This window comes from Heptranchias perlo, chromosome 2 (assembly GCF_035084215.1).
Source record: "Heptranchias perlo isolate sHepPer1 chromosome 2, sHepPer1.hap1, whole genome shotgun sequence".
NCBI lineage: Eukaryota > Metazoa > Chordata > Chondrichthyes > Hexanchiformes > Hexanchidae > Heptranchias > Heptranchias perlo.
This window is the reverse complement of record NC_090326.1, coordinates 94,512,583-94,533,761: the sequence shown is the minus strand read 5'-3', so window position 1 is coordinate 94,533,761 and position 21,179 is coordinate 94,512,583. Positions and strand designations below refer to the sequence as shown.

At 46.5% G+C, this 21,179-nt stretch overlaps 1 protein-coding gene across 1 annotated transcript; it reads left to right on the top strand.

The window, feature by feature from the left end:
* The first annotated feature begins 4,296 nt into the window (after positions 1-4,296).
* LOC137332302 (uncharacterized) lies at positions 4,297-15,370 on the top strand. Its single transcript, XM_067996017.1, has 5 exons — positions 4,297-4,471; positions 9,451-9,536; positions 10,262-10,383; positions 12,608-12,658; positions 14,365-15,370. Exons 1-5 carry the CDS (start codon positions 4,297-4,299, stop codon positions 15,116-15,118), a joined length of 1,188 nt encoding a protein of 395 aa, XP_067852118.1. The 3' UTR covers positions 15,119-15,370.
* Positions 15,371-21,179: the final 5,809 nt, after the last annotated feature.

Here is a 21,179-nt window from a genome sequence, read left to right as displayed (position 1 = left end):
CCTCCTGACAGGTATGCTGTACTCCTGTCCTCTCGGGATGTGCTCAGGATTGCTGAACAGGTCAATCCTCCACACTTTCACCTCATACAACAGAAGCACCACTTTACCAGCTTTCTAATAGAGGATGCAGGTGCTGCCACTTGTTTGCATGTTTGCTTTGCCTTCACTTGGCTTTTGCCAGCTATTTCTTTTCCCCTATGCAGCTTATGCTAAGTCTGAAACTATTTTTGACCTCATGTGCAGCCACTTATCTTTAGGCTCCAAGCCCCTGGCCCGATCTGATCTGGAAAACCTACAATTTTGGCTTGACATGATATCAGCAATCACTAAGCTTGGTGCAATTCAGGCCTATAGCTTGTGCGCTGGGACCAGACATTTAATCGTTAAACTCTATCTGTTGCATTTCTAATAGTTAGTGAGTCAGCCGTCACATTTTGCCATCTCTTGTATTGCCCTGGCTCATTTTAAACTAGTGCGGCATTTTTCAACAATACAGCTTACTTGATCACAAGATCACAGCTGACTGATCAATACACTTGATCAGTCAGCTGTGATATCCTTGCACATTCAATCAGCCCTGGGTTATCTGCCTCCTCACTGCTGTCACTGGGTCTCACTGGCTGCCAGTCCCTGTCACTCAAGGCTCATGTCTCTGCTTTCGCTTCAATTCCAACTGCTTAACGGCCTTCTCCTGGTCCAAGACATGAAAAAAAAAGATCAAGAATATATCACAGAGATGTACCGCAATTTGAGATCTGCAATGGAAAAACCTTAAAATGTCTCATTAAAGTAAAAAGGGCTCTAAGAAGAATTACATAAAAAGAGAAACGGCAAAGGAAAATTAGTAAAAGTCAAAGACAAATTGCAGAATCAGGTAGATTACTGATGCAGTTGGCAAAATTTGAAAAGCCACTGCGTTACACCGTTGATTAAACACATTCGATCCAAATACATTCCAACCTGGCAGTGTGCTCAGATAAATAAATTTCCCACTGAAGGCAATGGGCTAGAAATTAGGCCACATAGCGGCCGTTGTTTCGGCGCCACGTGGCCTCCCGAAGTTCCAAAATGGCGTCCTGAATGCGCATGCACACTTCTAGCGTGACGTGCACCAGACGCCATCTTGGTAAAGGGTTTCGCACCCGCGCAGATAAGGAACGCCAGCGGCATGTAAAGTAGGGAGAATATGTGTTACATCAGTGTGCAATGCTGATTTAAAGTAATAGACACCATTTTGGCCTTAACTCTCCATTCAACGCACTGTCTTAACCACAAACACCTGAACATGTCTTAGAGTGCCTGGAGGACCCGCCTGACGCCCCCCCCCCCCCGCCCCGACCAGAGGTATTTAAAGGGATCATGCAGGTGTTGCAGGTTAGTTGCTGGGTTATTGCTTAGAATCATAGAAAATGTATGGCACAGAAGGAGGCCATTCGGCCCATCGTGTCCGCACTGGCCGAAAATGAGACAACCAGCCTAATCCCACTTTCCAGCACTTGGTCAGTGGCCTTATAGGTTACGGCACTTTAGGTGCATATTCAGGTACTTTTTAAATGAGTTGAGGGTTTCTGCCTCTACCACCCTTTCAGACAGTGAGTTCCAGACCCCCTCCACCCTCTGGGTGAAAAAAGTTTCTTCAGTTCCCCTCTAATCCTTCTACCAATTATTTTAAACCTATGCTCCCTGGTTATTGACCTCTCTGCTAAGGGAAATAGGTCCTTCCTATCCATTCTATCTAGGTGCCTCATAATTTTGTACACCTCAATTAAATCACCCCTCAGCCTCCTCTGTTCTAAAGAAAACAACCCCAGCCTATCCAATCTTTTCTCATAGCTAAAATTCTCCAGTCCTGTCAATATCCTCGTAAATCTCCTCTGACCCCTCTCTAGTGCAATTACATCCATCCTGTAATGCGGTGACCAGAACTGTACGCAGTACTCAAGCTGTGGCCTAACTAGTGTTTTATACAGTTCCAGCATAACCTCCCTGCTCTTATACTCTATGCCTCGGTTAATAAAGGAAAGTATCCCGTATGCCTTCTTAACTACCTTATCTACCTGTCCTGCCACCTTCAGGGATCTGTGGACATGCACTCCAAGGTCCCTTAGTTCCTCTACACCTCTCAATATTCTCCCATTTATTGTGTATTCCCTTGCTTTGTTTGCTCTCCCCAAATGCATTACCTCACACTTCTCCGGATTGAATTCCATTTGTCACTTTTCTGCCCACCTGATCAGTCCATTGATATCTTCTTGCAGTCTACAGCTTTCCTCTTCACTATCAACCACACAGCCAATTTTTGTATCATCTGCAAACTTCTTAATTATGCCCCCTGCATTTAAGTCCAAATCATTAATATATACCACAAAAAGCAAGGGACTTAGTACTGAGCCTTGCAGAACCTCACTGGAAACAACCTTCCAGTCAAAAAACACCCGTCGACCATTACCCTTTGCTTCCTGCCACTGAGCCAATTTTGGAACTAACCTGCCACTTTCCCTTGGATCCTACGGGCTTGTACTTTTTTGACCAGTCGGCCATGTGGGACCTCGCTAAAATCCATGTACACTACATCAAATGCACTACCCTCATCAACCCTCCTTGTTACCTCCTCAAAAAATTCAATCAAGTTAGTCAGACACGACCTCCCCTTAACAAATCCATGCTGACTGTCCTTGATTGATCTGTGCCTTTCTAAGTGACGGTTTATCCTGTCACTCAGAATTGATTCCAATAATTTGCCCACCACTGAGGTTAGGCTGACTGGCTTATAATTACTCAGTCTATCCCTCGCTCCCTTTTTAAACAACAGTACAACATTAGCAGTCCTCCGTTATTTCCTCCCTGGCTTCCTTTAACAGCCTGGGATACATTTCATCCAGGCCTGGTGATTTATCTACTTCCAAAGATGCTAAACCCCTTAATACGTCCTTTCTCACTATGTTTATCCGATCCAATATTTCACACTCCTCCTCCTCCTCCTCCTCAACTACAAATCTCTGCATTATCCCCTTCTTTTGTGAAGACAGACGCAAAGTATCCATTAAGAACCATACCCACATCTTCCACCTCTGCACATAGGTTACCTCTAATAGGCCCTACTCTTTCCTTATTTATCCCCTTGCTCTTAATGTATTTATAAAATATCTTTGGGCTTCTGGCTGCTAGTAGAACAGGATGTGTTTGTTGAAGCTTCCTATACTTATAGAGAGTTGCTATAACATACTTGAGACTGGTTTGACAGGTACTGCCTTACGGTTGGTGTAATTGACAGCAGTGTTTGAACAAGATTCCTGGCAACCATGGGTGGTCTGCTAGGACTCCCTCTGGGCATAGAATATGACCGGGAACATGCAGAGAGACCACGCAGAGCAGGTCAAGTTGCGAGGAGAGGAAGGAGGTGGAGGAGGCGCAGGGCACTGGGCAGGAGGCCATATCCCATGAAGGCCTTCAGGGAACAATACTCTTACCTCAACATGAGCGAAGGTCAGTGCATCCGACAGCTGAGGTTCATCAAGGAGGTCGTGACTGAGATCTGCTTTCAGCTGCTGCAGCCACAACTACAGCCTCAGTGCAGGGAAGGACAGCATTGCCTGTGGCTGTCAAAGTAACCTGGCGCTGAACTTCTACGGCTCTGGATCCTTTCAGGCCTCTGCTGGTGAGCTGTGCAACATCTCACAGTGTGCAGTGCACTGCTGCATAAGGGAGGTCACGGAGGCTCTGTACGAGATACGCAACAGGTTCATCACGTTCCTTCTTGATAGAGAGAAGCAGAACGAGTGAGCATGAGGGTTTGCTCACATTGCAGGCTTCCCCATGGTGCAGGTTGCCATTGACTGCACGCATATAGCCATGCATACTCCACATCTCAACTCGACCATCTTCATGAACAGAAAGGGGTTCCACTCCCCGAATGTGCAACTGGAGTGCGACCACACGCAGCACATCATGAAGGTCAATGCCCTCTACATGGCAGCAGTCACGACGCCTTCACTATGCGGCAGTCCAACATCCCAAATATCTTTGATCTGACTCGGCAAGTGAAAGGCTGGCTACTGGGTGACAAGGGCTATCCCCTCATGAGGTGGATCATGACCCTGGTCAGGAACCCACGCACATGTGCAGAGCGGGCCTATGACGAGAGCGATGCTGCCACACACATCATTGAGCATACCATAGGCATCCTAAAGCCGTGCTTCCGCTGCCTGAACTGTTCTGTTGGAGCCCCTGCAGTACTCAGCTGAGTGGGTGCCAAGAATCGTTGTGGTATGCTGCATGCTGCACAACCTCGCCATTATGAGGGAACAGCCCTTGGCACCCTCTATCCGGCATGACCCTCAGCCAGAGGAAAAGGAGGATGAAGAGGCTGAGGATGAGGGGGAGGAGACGGAGGGGGAAGTGGAAGAAGATGCAAGGTGGCAACAAGGTGCACAGGCCCTGTCTGCCAGGGCTCTGTGTGCTCACCTGATCCGTGAGCGATATCAATAACATGAACGACATCTCCCAGGTCACTAACAGTCCTACACTCCCCACCCGTCCTCTCCCACATGACCATCAAATCACCCTCCATATTATTACACATTACTTCCTCCCTCAGCTCATTGCAGAAATAAAAACCACCATCAAATGTAAATTCAAAGTCACATTTATAAATTAATAAATGAAATGATGCAAACAACTTTGTGCATTCCCTTAGTGCTGCAGTTTTGTCTCAATTTGGCTCAGCCAGTGGGAACACTGAAACGCAGGAAGACTCTTATCCAATGCATTTTTTTCATTTGTTTTCATCTGTCTTCTTGTAAATTGCTTCAAACAATAAAATATATAGATTGGGCTGGCGCCATCATTTGTTTAAAAAAAATTGCTTTCGTTTGAGAAAAGATAACTGAACGATACATCACATAGACATCTCACAGTTAGGAAACTACAATATTGTACATCATAAATTAGTAGAATATTCTCAGCATAAAATTGTATTTAATACTATTTTCTTATGACAGTGACAAAGTAGCAAGAAAACACAAATGTGCAAAGTGTATGTGTGGCTTGTGGATACCTAGCTCCCACCAATGCATTGCAATATTTATATCACAAGTCAATCTGACCACATTACCAAGCGACAAAATTATATAAATGTTGTAAACTGTCACTGGGAATTGCATATGCAATCAGCATTAGCTGAACTTTTCAAAATTAATAAGAGCTTGCTTTGAAGGGTAAGTTATATAAAATAGAGAAGGCCATTGTTGTGTGACAGGCACTGTAACAACCTAAGAAAGTGTGGAATAGGAAAATGCCATTGGACCCAGAAAGTCCCCTTCTTTCACACACTGGGTGTAATTTTAATTTTTAGCAATAGTGTAAAACGGGTGATATCAAATCGGCCGCCTGTTAAACGCTCTCCCGGTTTTCTGTTCCATTGACTTCAATGAAAAGGAAAATCGGACGGGATGTATAATGGACGGCCAATCCGATATCGCATGGTTTATACTATCGCCAAAAGTTAAAATTACTCCCAATCATGTATAACCTGTCATATCATGGATTCTACCATTTAATCATCTGAAAGAAAATTCTGCATAAATAGTTCCCTGAACCCCAAAGGTAATCAAGCAAAATTCTGGAATATTCATCCATCCTCACATCTCCACAATTTAACCCAGGCTCTTGTCCTAAAAATATTTCTTCCTTGCCTCACAGCACAGGAAATATTGGACCTCAAAATCCACTCTGGGCCTGGGCACGGTGAGGGGGGGGTGAAAAATGGAACAGAACCTAGTTCTGGTTGGGATTCCATGCTTTGGAGAGGAAGCCAGGAAATTCTGGTCGGGGGAGAAGGTTAGATCTTCTGCCTGCTTGCCCCCACCCCTCCGTGTCAAGGATCCTGGTCTTCCCTAGGACATTCTACCTTATGGGGCCTTTGACTGTTCAGGTTGTATTATGGGCCTAGTAAAGGCCCCAAAATGTCTTTTCAGGAAAAAGGTAGTCGGCCTCCTTTTGCTGCAATTGTTAGTTTCTCACACGGTAATATTATAGAATCATAGGCCCTGAAATTTGTGAAGCAGGAAACGATAAAAGCTTGGTTACAGCTCAGAGGTGGGGGTGGGGGAACTTGGTTACACTGGAATTCAGTCCCTTTATTTATTTTTTATTCGTTCACGGGATGTGGGCGTCGCTGGCGAGGCCAGCATTTATTGCCCATCCCTTATATTCCAGCAAGGTGGGGCATGGGTGGATCTTCCACCTGCCCTCACCCCTCATAACAAAGGGGTGTGTGTGGAGGTGTTCCTGGGCTACCTTGGGAATTCCTCCTTTATGCCCTCCATATAGGCCTGAGTAGAAAATTCTGTGAGACATGGGGTTCGATTTTAAAACAAAAGACTGGGTACATTCGGGGTGGGCAATGAAAATTGGCTTTTCCAGGAGCGGGCAGAAGTCCCGGCTGCAAGATTCTGAAGAACGATATTTAAAGCACTAAATCACCTAGTTGAAATGGTTAAAAATGAATAAATGTAAGTTACAACGAAGGCAAGCTATTTCAACACTGCCTCAACTTGTTTCCTGTGCTGTGTGAAACATGGCATTAGAAAGTAGTCGTGTTTCAGCCGGTAGCCATTTGGCCATTTAAATCCCTGTTTGACAGATGGGCATTAAAGGTGAGTTATTGCAGCAGGGCACTCATTTCTCTCAGACAAACTTTTGGCTGGGAGATCTTTGTGTTTAGACTGAAAATTCTTGGTTTCCACTCAGAATTGTTTTGTTTACACATATTTACCAACTTTTTGGACCCCCTCAAACTGACATCATTAGGATGGGGGGTGCGATGGCTGCATTCACCACTACATCCGAGGACGAGAAACATCACCAGCCTCGCCAGGCACAGTGTGCACTTCTGCCACTTGGAGCTCCACAACACAGTGCTGCGCCACAGGGACCCGCACAAGAGCACAGAGGGGAACAATAGAGGAACCGACGTCGCAGGAGGCACTACCCTCATCACAGGGTCTACAGACTGAGGTTCAGCTTCCTGGACCTCTCTGAGGAGCAATGCATGTGGAGGCTGAGAGTGAGTCGCCAGGTGGTCGCAGACATCTGTAGCCTCCTTCATGCCGAGCTGCTCCCGGCTGGGCCTGGCAGCATCTCATTACCCGTCACTGTTAAAGTAACTTCTTTGCCTCTGGATCATTCCAGGGTGCCACTGGTGACATCGCCGGGGTCTCTCAGTCGTCTGCACACAAGTGCATAAGACAGGTAACCGATGGCTTGTTTTGCAGAGCCTCACTATATGTCAACTTCCCCATGGATGACCTCAGCCAGACGGAGAGGGCAGTGGGATTCCACTCTGTGGCTGGCTTCCCACGTGTACAGGGTGCAATCTGAGCACCTCCACATTGTTCATCAACAGAAAGGGATATCACTCCATCAACGCACAGCTCATTTGTGACCACCGCAAAAGATTCCCTGGCAGCTGCCACAATTTGTTCATTCTGAGGGAATCCAACATCCTGGGCCACTTCCATGCACCGAATCGCCTTAAGGGCTGGCTTCTCGGGGACAAGGGATACCCCCTGCACACATGGCTCATGACACCTCTGAGGAACCCCATCAGCAAGGAACAGCGTTGATACAACGACAGCCACATCGCCACCAGGTCTGTAATTGAACATGCGATAGGACTGCTGAAAATGCGATTTTGGTGCCTGGATCTTTCTGGGGGAGCGCTTCAATACGCACCAGCAAGAGTGGGTCGCATTATAAGTAATGTGTTGTGGCCTGCACAACATGGTGCAACAGAGAGGGTGATTTACTGGTTGATGAGCCCCATGCCCTCATCCACCATCCATATCGGCCATCAATATTGAGGAGGAGGAGGAGGAGGACGAACCCACAGGCAGGCAGTGGCCCACCTGGATGCTCATGAGGCCAGGGAATTACTCATATGTAAACGGTTCTCATAAGGTCAGAAAGTGAGAGGAGTCCAGTCCTCACACCACCTGGAAAGAGCAGCACCCTCCCAACCCCCACCTCCCTGCACAAAACAGTCCTGCAACTACACATGCACCCAATGTAAAGTCACCCAATGGGTGGCATCAAGTGTCGCCGTTCATGATGAAACACATGAAAGGGCGCTATCACAAAAGGCAGTCAAGAATGGGTAAGAAGTGGCAGTAGTGGTGAGAATGATAACATTTAATGTGACTTTAACAAAAAACAAATATAAATGAAAAACATGACAGTCTGTCAGACACCCTTGTGCATACCCTTTGTGATCACAAATCCTTAGTCTTTTTCTTCCTACTGTTTCTACGTGGTGCATCCCCTGTGGCTGCAGCAGAGGTAGTGGCAGGTTGCTCATGTCCATGGCCGGACTGCTTAGATGCTTTCGGCCTATGACCTCTGGGTTTTGGAGCCCGTGAGGGCCCCTCCAAAGCTGCTCCACCTGCACCTGTTCAGGGGCAGACTCGGCCGCCTGGAGAGGAGGCAGCATTGCGGGTGCTGGTTGAGAGGGGGGCAACGGGTGAGACGTGGGAGTGCTTTGCGTGGCGACCCCACTTCCATGTCCCCTTTCACCATCATCCCTCTCCTGGACCAGACCCACATCACTCCTACCACCCTGCTGGAGAACAATTTGGAGGACATGTATGTCGCCTTGGAAGCCCAGTTGTAAAGTTTCTGTCTGTCTGATTAAGGCGGCAGAATGTTGTTCACTGTGAGTCTGAATGGCCATTGTCGGGGCCTGAATGGACTCATTTGTGAGCCGTGCTTGAAGCTCATCGGAGACATTGCCGCACTTACCTGTTGCACTATCTCAGACACTTCCGCAGTTACCTGCGACACTATCTCAGCCAGGTCCTCGTGTCCCTGTGACACCATCTCAGAGATTCTATCACGTACCTGTGCCACCATTCCACTAATGTAGGAGTTGGACTCCTCTCTCCTCTGCACTATTGTAGAGAGTGCATGTGGCACCTGTTCCAGTACGTCGTAAATGTGCCGCTGTCCCTCGATCGTTCACCTTTTAAAGGATGGCCCCCGGGGTTCAGCATCTGCGCCCAGCTGAGCAGAGCCTGGAGAGGAGTGCTCCCACCGACACGGACTCTCCACAGCTGCCCCTGCCACCAGTGTCTGTTCGTGCTCACTTGTGTGTGGTGACTTACCAGGTGTCAACCCAACTGACTGACTACTAGGACCCACCGAGGTGTGAGTATCTGCGCTGGTGGATGGCTCGCTATGATGTGACGGTGTGCACTCAGAAACCGGGAGCTCCTCTGAGAAATCACCCTCTCCCGTCACTACGGTCGTTGAAGGGCCTGTAAGAGAACAGAAGGCAATATTAAGCATCATCACAGATGTGTCATGTTGCGATGAGCATACTAAGGTGTTCAACATGGTAAGCATTGTTAACATCAATTCATATTGTATGTGATGATTGTTAAATTTTGTCACCAGATGTTTGTGAACTTCTAGTCTTGGCACCCCCGACGGACAGGCACTCAAGGGTGCGGCTGATCTCCGGGGCCGCCTCCTCCGCATCCGTGAGGACCACTATTTGTTGTGCCCCCCTCTCCAGTCCTCGCGCTCTCGTGTGCATCTTGTGCTCTCTTCTCCTGGAACGGGAGAAAGTACAGACGTGTGAGTGAGGGTGAAGTTGCCAGCCAATGAATGCATTGGTTTGGGGCTGACCGTGAAAGAGATGCATCAGAGGGTGAGTATCAGACAGAGACATCACCTTGGATCAGGATTGGGGTGAGTGGTAGTGGTGGGGTCACAAATGGGGGGGTGAGGAAGTGCTCAGGAAGGGAAGGTAAGTTGAGGATGAGCCTTAAGTGGGTGTGAGGAGTGATGTGATGGAGTAGTCTTGGCAGTGCAGAATGAGTTGGGGGAGGGGGGGTGATGTGCATCACGGAATGCAGGAGAATCAGTAAGTGTACTCACTTTTGCTGACCTGGTTAGGTCATTGAGACACTTCCTGCACAGGACCCAGGTGCGGGATATGTTGCTCCTGCTGGTGACCTCCTCTGCCACTTCGAGCCAGACTTTCTTTGTGGCAGAGGCAGGGCACTTCCTCCTGTCAGCTGGGTAAAATAGTTCCCTCCTCCTCCTCACCCCGGCCAGTAGCAGCTGAAATGAGGCATCACTGAATCTTGGAGCAGCCTTGCCCCTGTGCTGTTCCATTGGGTCTTGTTGCTCTTTGCACCAGCAAAATCCATTGGAGCAATGGCCCTTTAAATCCAGATGCTCCAGCTGACTGCATGCGCAGCTTTTGGACGGCAAACCCGGAAACAAGGTTAATGGCCACCAATTAATCCGCGATCGCTTGGGAGTCCAGCACGTGAGTGCAAAAGACAAGGCTGAAGCGTTTGCAACCATCTTCAGCCAGAAGTGCCGAGTGGATAATCCATCTCGGCCTCCTCCCGATATCCCCACCATCACAGAAGCCAGTCTTCGGCCAATTCGATTCACTCCACGTGATATCAAGAAACGGCTGAGTGCACTGGATACAGCAAAGGCTATGGGCCCCGACAACATCCCGGCTGTAGTGCTGAAGACTTGTGCTCCAGAACTAGCTGCGCCTCTAGCCAAGCTGTTCCAGTACAGCTACAACACTGGCATCCACCCGACAATGTGGAAAATTGCCCAGGTATGTCCTGTCCACAAAAAGCAGGACAAATCCAATCCGGCCAATTACCGCCCCATCAGTCTACTCTCAATCATCAGCAAAGTGATGGAAGGTGTCGTCGACAGTGCTATCAAGTGGCACTTACTCACCAATAACCTGCTCACCGATGCTCAGTTTGGGTTCCGCCAGGACCACTCTGCTCCAGACCTCATTACAGCTTTGGTCCAAACATGGACAAAAGAGCTGAATTCCAGAGGTGAGGTGAGAGTGACTGCCCTTGACATGAAGGAAGCATTTGACCGAGTGTGGCACCAAGGAGCCCTAGTAAAATTGAAGTCAATGGGAATCAGGGGGAAAACTCTCCAGTGGCTGGAGTCATACCTAGCACAAAGGAAGATGGTAGTGGTTGTTGGAGGCCAAGCATCTCAGCCCCAGGGCATTGCTGCAGGAGTTCCTCAGAGCAGTGTCCTAGGACCAACCATCTTCAGCTGCTTCATCAATGACCTTCCCTCCATCATAAGGTCAGAAATGGGGATGTTCGCTGATGACTGCACAGTGTTCAGTTCCATTTGCAACCCCTCAGATAATGAAGCAGTCCGAGCCCGCATGCAGCAAGACCTGGACAAAATCCAGGCTTGGGCTGATAAGTGGCAAGTAACATTCGCGCCAGATAAGTGCCAGGCAATGACCATCTCCAACAAGAGAGAGTCTAACCACCTCCCCTTGACATTCAACGGCATTACCATCGCCGAATCCCCCACCATCAACATCCTGGGGGTCACCATTGACCAGAAACTTAACTGGACCAGCCATATAAATACTGTGGCTACGAGAGCAGGTCAGAGGCTGGGTATTCTGCGGCGAGTGACTCACCTCCTGACTCCCCAAAGCCTTTCCACCATCTACAAGGCACAAGTCAGGAGTGTGATGGAATACTCTCCACTTGCCTGGATGAGTGCAGCTCCAACAACACTCAAGAAGCTCGACACCATCCAAGATAAAGCAGCCCGCTTGATTGACACCCCATCCACCACCCTAAACATTCACTCCCTTCACCACCGGCGCACTGTGGCTGCAGTGTGTACCATCCACAGGATGCACTGCAGCAACTCGCCAAGGCTTCTTCGACAGCACCTCCCAAACCCACAACCTCTACCACCTAGAAGGACAAGGGCAGCAGGCACATGGGAACAACACCATCTGCACGTTCCCCTCCAAGTCACACACCATCCCAACTTGGAAATATATCACCGTTCCTTCATTGTCACTGGGCCAAAATCCTGGAACTCCCTTCCTAACAGCACAGTGGGAGAACCTTCACCACACGGACTGCAGCGGTTCAAGAAGGCGGCTCACCACCACCTTCTCAAGGGCAATTAGGGATGGGCAATAAATGCCGGCCTCGCCAGCGACGCCCACATCCCATGAACGAATAAAAAAAAAAAAAGTTTTTGTTTTTCACATTTGCCCATTGACCGCCCCCCCCCCCCTCCCCAGCTGCCATCCTGCCGCCCTTTTAAAATCGTGCCCATGAAGTCCCAAACCTTTATTAAGGAAAGGAAACTGATCCCAGAGGGAGTTGATTATTTGGAGCAGAAGTTGGGAAGATAATGCTTTTGTTTGGGTTGTGCCAGGCCTCTGCTCAGCTATCGGAGCACTACGTCTCTGCTCCAAGATTTCGGCTGGTGGTTTGAGATGGATGCCCTTGCAGCCACGGTGCACCTGCTTCGGCCGTACAAATAACCTCCCCCTCAAGATTTGGCATGGGGTCCCCAGTTTGGGGCTACAGGAGATGGGGTTCCACCCTGTAGACCCACAGGGATTTCGGAGCCATGGAATGCTACAGCACAGAACAGCTCATCAAGTTTTTGCCGGTGCTTTTGAAACACCTGCTAGCCTATTTCCAATAATGTTGTACAATTCTGTAATATACATCTACTGTTAGTGCTGACACTTTATAATATTCATTCTCATTATTTTAACTAGGTTTTTGCTGATACATACCTTTGAGATCAAAAAGTATAACTCTCAGAAATGGTACGTTATTTTGTCAATTTATGAGGCAGGGCTAATCTTTCAAAACTGTGCTGTTATTGTCAGTTTCTGTGTCTCCATGATCCTTTTATTGATGCTTGTTTCAGAAAAATGAACACTTCAAAGTAAAATGGGAAAACTACTGTTATAACCTGCAGCAGGAATCATTCTCTTTTGTAATGCTGTTAAATTTGAGACTTAAATGCCACTAATACATCAGCTCCTATTTCAGAGTAATATTTTCTTTGATTCCTGTCTTGGTGATTTTTCTGCAGGGAAATTTGTTGCACAAGAAATATTTACATAATTAGTAGAGGATTTTAATCTGTGGGAATCATTATAGCTGCAGCATCGTAGGGACCTAAAGCAATGTCACAGACATCAGATCTTTATGCAACACTGTACGCTGGCATGCCAAAGCAACAAATGAATTAATGGAAGAAGTGGACTAGATACAAAGCACTAGGGACCAGAACTTCAGAGATATTTTTGGTGCAAAAATGATGCAGTTCTGGTGTTGGATGCTGGAACTTAGGGTGTAATTCAGATAGACCAGCGTTACACCCATTCCAAATTGCATGCTAAATTCCAATAACTGGCAGGAGATGTGCCTGCCACCAAGGTGCAGAAATTCGACTTGCGCCCAAAACAGGCACGAAGTCGGTGGAGCGACTGCTTCACGTGCCAGTCCATGCGGCCTGAGGGATGAGCCAAATTCGGCTTCAGGCCTCATTTAAATGCCGCCAGCAGGCTGTGGGCACCAAATGGGCATGCCACTGCAGCTTGCTGGATGGGGAAGGCAGGACATGCACTGCAAAAGCTTCAACCACTTGTACCTGAACTTCGCAATCCGGCATGATGGTTTGAAAGGGGCCAAAAGCAGTTTGGTTTCAATTCTCCAGGGTCCTTCTTCCCTAAAAGGCTGTTAGAGCCTGCTCTGCCCAACACTGCCTGATCCCATCAGTACCCAATGCTCTTCCCACCACACCAACCCCCCGCAGTGCTCCAAATCTTGCCACCGGTCGGTCCTCCTGGATCCTAAGACCCCCAATCCCCAGACACCTCCCATTCCCAGATCTCACCAGCCCCTCCAGTGTCCACAAACCCCTGGACCACATTCCCTGTGCTCCTTAATCCCAGGTACCATCTCCAAGTGATTGCAGATCTCAAGACCTGCCCCAGTATTTCTAGAACTACCCTTTCCAGTGCTACCGCTGGGATCTCCTTTGCAGTGCTCCAACATCCTGTGACCATTCCTTAAAATGCACCTGGACTCCATCCCAGTACTGCCAGACCTGGGAACCCCATCCCAGTGCTCTTAGGTCACAGGGCCGACCCCAGTGCTGATAAGTCATTATCCCTGATAATACTACTTGGTATAACATCCCTATTCTTATAAAACCTCTGACTCACTGTAAGCAATGCCATGGGAGATATACTAATAGTATTAAAAAGTATCAAATTGCATTATTTCCTCATTCTACACAAATGTAGATGACAATTGTGTAAAAGGTATTGAGAGTATTATTTAAAGATGAAGCACTGATTGAATGCATTAGGCACAGTACATTGTGAAGTTTTCACTTGAAACTTAAAATAAACAGAAACATTTAAATTTACTTTTAATCCAAATTTAGAGCTCATCTAAAATTACAAATGACCATACAAAGTTTACAAATCATTTTTTTGAATTCCTACACAAACAAAAGCTGCTTTATAAACAGAACGGGATATGACGCTCGACTTGTCGATCGACAGTTCCGACGGGCCACAGCGAAGAATCGCATAGACCTCCTCAGAAGACAAACACGGGACGCAACCAACAGAGTACCCTTCGTCGTCCAGTACTTCCCTGGAGCGGAGAAACTACACCATGTTCTCCGCAGCCTTCAACATGTCATCGATGACGACGAACACCTCGCTAAGGCCATCCCCACGCCTCCACTGCTCGCCTTTAAACAGCCACCCAACCTCAAACAGACCATCGTTCGCAGCAAGTTACCCAGTTTTCAGGAGAACAGTGTCCACGACACCACACAACCCTGCCACGGCAACCTCTGCAAGACTTGCCAGATCATCGACACGGATACCACCATCACACGAGAGGACACCACCCACCAGGTACATGGTTCATACTCCTGTGACTCGGCCAACATTGTTTACCTCATACGTTGCAGGAAAGGATGCCCCGGAGCATGGTACATTGGCGAGACCATGCAGACGCTGCGACAACGGATAAACGGACACCGCGCAACAATCGCCAAACAGGAGGGTTCCCTCCCAGTCGGGGAACACTTTAGCAGTCAAGGACATTCAGCCACCGATCTTCGGGTAAGCGTTCTCCAAGGCGGCCTTCGAGACACACGACAACGCAAAATCGTCGAGCAGAAGTTGATAGCCAAGTTCCGCACCCATGAGGACGGCCTCAACCGGGATCTTGGGTTCATGTCACGCTACACGTAACCCCACCAGCAAAAAGGGGGAAAAAATTTATATGTTTTTTAAAATTCTCTCTCTCTCTCTCTCTCTCTCTGCCATTTTGAGTTTCTTTCTGCCTGCCTGTGTAATAGACACAATGTATATCGAGTGTACTGGGACGTGCTGTTCTCCGTGACTGGCCTGTTTGAATAACAACGACACCTTTTGATTGGTGTGATGCTGTCCCAACATAGTATAAGATATGCGATTTGAGAACCTTTTCATTCATTCATCTGACGAAGGAGATAATCTCCGAAAGCTTGTGATTTTAAAATAAATTTGTTGGACTATAACCTGGTGTTGTAAGATTCCTTACATTTATAAACAGTAGAGCAGGACCCAGCAGTAAAGTAACTTCACACAGTGCAAAGGAAAAACTGCTGCTTCGAAGGTGTGGGCAACTGATGAGAATTGCATGTGATTAAGATGTGAAGTTAAATTAATCCCAGCAGTCAGTCTGCACGGCTTGAATGAAAGCTGTAGGCTTGTGTTAAAATAATTGTTAAGTTTCAATCTTTTTTCCAGAATATTTAAGTCCTTTTAATGATGTCTCTTAGGAATTTCACACAACATACATTGAAGTCGAATCTCAAAGGATGCAGCATCGGAATGAATGTATTCTCACACAGTTTAAGGTTCACACAGCATGATCTCAAATATCATTTATCCACATAGTTCAATTGAATTTCCTCCCCATTGTTACTTCATCTGATAAAAGGAGAGATCAAAATGAATGGTCTTATGCTTGCGTACACTTGCTATTCTGTGTCATCTACTTACTGTTCTTTATATCTTTAGCATAATCTCTTGCCTCCATTTATCTTATTTAAAATATACCACCTACCACATCATTAAGCCTCCGCAAAACATTTTCTTATTAGTGCACAAAACATCGACTGGCACTTGTACAGTAACTGCCAGTCAACTGCAAAAGCTTCAACCACTTGTACCTGAATTTCGCAATCCGGCATGATGGTTTGAAAGGGGCCAAAAGCAGTTTGGGTTCAATTCTCCAGGGTCCTTCTTCCCTACAAGGCTGTTAGAGCCTGTTCTGCCCAACAGAGAATGACCCTGAAATACTGCACTCTGTTTTATAAACATACACGTTTCAATCACATTAAAAAACAATTGTATTTTTAAAATGCTAAACATCAAGGGCTCAGTGGGTAAGTACACTGACAGGGGTGGTCCTGAGTCACACAGACTAAGAAGGCCCCAGGTTTGGTCCCTGATCTCTCCTGAATTAGTCGATCTCAGCAGGAGTGCTACAATTGATCTCAAAGTCCCTGGAATAGTGACAAGAAAATCAGTCCAAGATTATAGAAACATAGAAAATAGGAGCAGGAGTAGGCGATTCGGCCCTTCGAGCCTGCTCCGCCATTCATAGAGTCATAGAGTTATACAGCACGGATAGAGGCCCTTCGGCCCATCGTGTCCGCGCCGGCCATCAAGCCCTGTCTAATCTAATCCCATATTCCAGCATTTGGTCCGTAGCCTTGTATGCTATGGCATTTCAAGTGCTCATCCAAATGCTTCTTGAATGTTGTGAGGGTTCCTGCCTCCACAACCCTTTCAGGCAGTGAGTTCCAGACTCCAACCACCCTCTGGGTGAAAAAGTTCTTTCTCAAATCCCCTCTAAACCTCCCGCCTTTTACCTTGAATCTATGTCCCCTTGTTATAGAACCCTCAACGAAGGGAAAAAGCTCCTTAGTATCCATCCTATCTGTGCCCCTCATAATTTTGTACACCTCAATCATGTCCCCCCTCAGCCTCCTCTGCTCCAAGGAAAACAAACCCAATCTTCCCAGTCTCTCTTCATAGCTGAAGCGCTCCAGCCCTGGTAACATCCTGGTGAATCTCCTCTGCACCCTCTCCAAAGCGATCACATCCTTCCTGTGGTGTGGCGACCAGAACTGCACACAGTACTCCAGCTGTGGCCTAACCAGTGTTTTATACAGCTCCATCATAACCTCCTTGCTCTTATATTCTATGCCTCAGCTAATAAAGGCAAGTATCCCATATGCCTTCTTTACCACCTTATCTACCTGTTCCGCCGTCTTCAGGGATCTGTGAACTTGCACACCAAGATCCCTCTGACCCTCTGTCTTGCCTAGGGTCCTCCCATTCATTGTGTATTCCCTTGCCGTGTTAGTCCCTCCAAAGTGCATCACCTCGCACTTTTCCGGGTTAAATTCCATTTGCCACTGTTCCGCCCATCTGACCAACCCATCTATATCGTCCTGCAGACTGAGGCTATCCTCCTCGCTATTTACCACCCTACCAATTTTTGTATCATCAGCGAACTTACTGATCATACCTTTTACATTCATATCCAAGTCATTAATGTAGACCACAAACAGCAAGGGACCCAGCACCGATCCCTGTGGTACCCCACTGGCCACAGGCTTCCAGTCACAAAAACAACCTTCGACCATCACCCTCTGCCTTCTGCCACTAAGCCAGTTTTGTATCCAAAGTGCCCTGGATTCCATGGGCTCGTACCTTCTTGACCAGTCTCCTGTGGGGGACTTTATCGAAGGCCTTACTGAAATCCATGTATACCACATCCACTGCGTTACCTTCATCCACATGCCTAGTCACCCCCTCAAAAAATTTAATCAAATTAGTCAATATGATCATGGCTGATCCTCTATCTCAATACCATATTCTCGCTCTCTCCCCATGCCCTTTGATGCCTTTTGTATCTAGAAATCTATCCAGCTCCTTCTTAATTATATTCATTGACTTGGCCTCCAAAGCCTTGTGTGATAGAGAAGTCCACAGGTTCACCACCCTGTAAGTGAAGAAATTTCTCCTCATCTCAGTCCCAAATGTCCTGAGACTGTCCCCGTATCCTGAGACTGTGACCCCTCATTCTAGACCCCCAGCCAGGGGAAACATCCTCCCTGCATCCAGTCTGTCTCGCCCTGTCAGAATTTTATATGTTTCAATGAGATCCCCTCTCATTCTTCTAAACTCTAATGAATACAGGCCTAGTTGACCCAATCTCTCCTCATACAACAGTTCTGTTATCCTAGGAATCAGTCTGGTGAACCTTCGCTGCACTCCCTCTATGGCAAGTATATCCGTTCTTAGGTAAGGAGACCAAAACTGCACACAATACTCCGGGTGTGGTCACACCAAGGCCCTGTATAATTGCAGTAAGACATCCTTGCTCCTGTACTCAAATCCTCTTGCAATGAAGGCCAACATACCATTTGCCTTCCGAACTGCTTGTTGCACCTGCATGTTTGCTTTCAGTGACTGGTGTACAAGGACACCCAAGTCCCTTTGTACATCAACATTTCCCAATCTATCACCATTTAAGTAATACTCTGCCTTTCTGTTTTTCCTTCCGAAGTGGAAAACTTGATATTTATCCACATTATACTGCATCTGCCATGTATTTTCCCACTCACTCAACTTGTCTAAATTGTCTTGAAGCCTCTTTGCAACCTTTTCACAACTCACAATTCCACCTAGTTTTTTGTCGTCAGCAAACTTGGAAATATTACATTTGGTTCCCTCATCCAAATCATTGATATATATACTGTGAATAGCTGGGGCCCAAGCACTGATCCCTGTGGTACCCCACTAGTCACTGCCTGCCACCTCGAAGAAGACCCATTTATTCCTACTCTCTGTTTCCTGTCTGTTAACCAATTTTCAATCCATGCCAGTATATTATTCCCAATCCCACGTGATTTAATTTTGCACACTAACCTCTTATGTGGGTCTTTATCAAAGGCCTTCTGAAAATCCAAATAAACCACATCCACTGGTTCTCCCTTATCTATTCTACCAGTTACATCCTCAAAAAACTCCAGTAGGTTTGTCAAACAGAATTTCCCTTTTATAAATTCATGTTGACTTTGTCTAATCCCGTTGATATTTTCTAAGTGTCCTGTTATCACATCCTTTATAATAGGCTCCAGCATTTTCCCTACTATTGATGTTAGGCTAACCGGTCTGTAATTCCCTGTTTTCTCTCCCTCCTTTTTTAAATAGTGGGATTACATTTGCCACCCTCCAATCTGCAGGAACTGTTCCATAATCTATAGACTTTTGGAAGATGACAACTAATGCTTCCACTATTTCCAGGCTACCTCTTTTAGTACTCTGGGATGCAGATTATCAGGCCCTGGGGATTTATTGGCTTTTAGTCCAATTAATTTCTCCAGCACTATTTTTTTACTAATACTAATTTCCTTTAATTCCTCCTTCTCACTGGACCCTTGGTTCCCTAGCATTTTTGGGAAGTTATTTGTGTCCTCTTCTGTGAAGACAGAACCAAAGTATTTGTTTAATTGCTCAGCCATTTCCTTGTTCCCCATTATAAATTCTGCCATTTCTGACTGTAAGGGACCTACATTTGTCTTCATTAATCTTTTTCTTTTTACATACTTGTAGAAGCTTTTACAGTCCGCTTTTATGTTCCTTGCAAGTTTACTCTCATACTCTATTTTTCCTCTCTTAATCAATCTCTCGGCCCTTTCTTGCTGAATTCTAAATTGCACCCAATCCTCAGGCTTGCTACTTTTTCTGGCAACTTTATATGACTCCTCTTTGGATCTAATACTTTCCTTAATTTCTTTTGTTAGCCATGGTAGGGCCACTTTTCCTTTTGTGTTTTTGCACCAGAAAGGAATGTATAATTGTTGCAATTCATGCATTTGTTCCTTAAATGTTAGCCATTGCCTATCCACCATCATGCCTTTTAATGAAGCTCCCCAATCTATCATATCCAACTCACTCCTCATACCTTCATAGTTTCCTTTCTTTAGATTTAGGACCCTAGTTTCGGATTGGACTACTTCACTTTCCATCTTAATGAAGAATTCTATCATGTTATGGTCACTCTTCCCTAAAGGACCCCGCACAACAAGATTATTAATTAACCCCTTCTCATTGCACAATACCCAATCTAGGATAGCCTGTTTTCTGGTTGGCTCCTCAATGTACTGGTCTAAAAAACAATCTCGTACACACTCCAGGAATTCATCTTCCACAGTATTATTACTAATTTGGTTTGGCCAGTCTATATGTAGATTAAAGTCACCCATGATTACTATAGTACCCTTGTTACATGCATCTCTAATTTCCTGTTTGCTGCTTCTGCTGCTGATCATTGACCTATTCCGCCAGAGCTGTTGTGGAAGATGGGCTCAGCTGTGATGGCCCTTTCACCCTCCCCCTATAATCAAATAGCCCCAATTCCCCCTTCCCCATATTCAAGTAACCTCTTCAGCTGTCATCGTACAGGTTCATATATGAAGAACGGGTGAGATACCAGAGGTGAACTGTTGTGCAAGACGTGTACTAGAAGTGTGCTACAGTAACTGTAACAGAAAAATGTAAATATATACTTGGAGGAACTGAGAGTGCCAGGCACTCTCACTTAGACAATTGGAAGTATACCAATCGATTAAAGCACCTTCATAATCAATAACACAATATATGGGTAGAAGTAATTGAAATATACTGATAGCTAATTGAGCTATCAGGAATAAAATAGGAAATTGATATTTACCTTTAGAGAATATAGAGCAGTAAGTATTATATTACAATGTGAATAGGAAAGATCAGCAGGGGCGAATTGCGGGAAACTTTAACAGTTTCCAGTTCCCCGGCCCTAACCGACTCCCTTTCACCATGGACATCCAGTCCCTCTATACCTCCACCCCCCACCAGGACCGCTTCTTCCTTGAACGGAGGCCCAACCAGTCCCCATTCACCACCACCCTCCTCCGCCTGGCTGAACTTGTTCTTACATTGAACAACTTCTCCTTTGACTCCACTCGCTTCCTCCAAATTAAAGGTGTTGCTATGAGAACCCGTATAGGTCCAGCTATGCCTGCCTTTTTGTGGGATACGTGGAACATTCCTTGTTCTAGTCCTACTCAGGTCCCCTCCCTCACCTCTTTTTCTGGTACAATGAGGACTGTATTGGTGCCGTTTCCTGCTCTCACCCCAAACTGGAAAATGTAATCAATTTTGCTTCCAATTTCCACCCTTCCCTCACCTTCACGTGGTCCATCTCCGACTC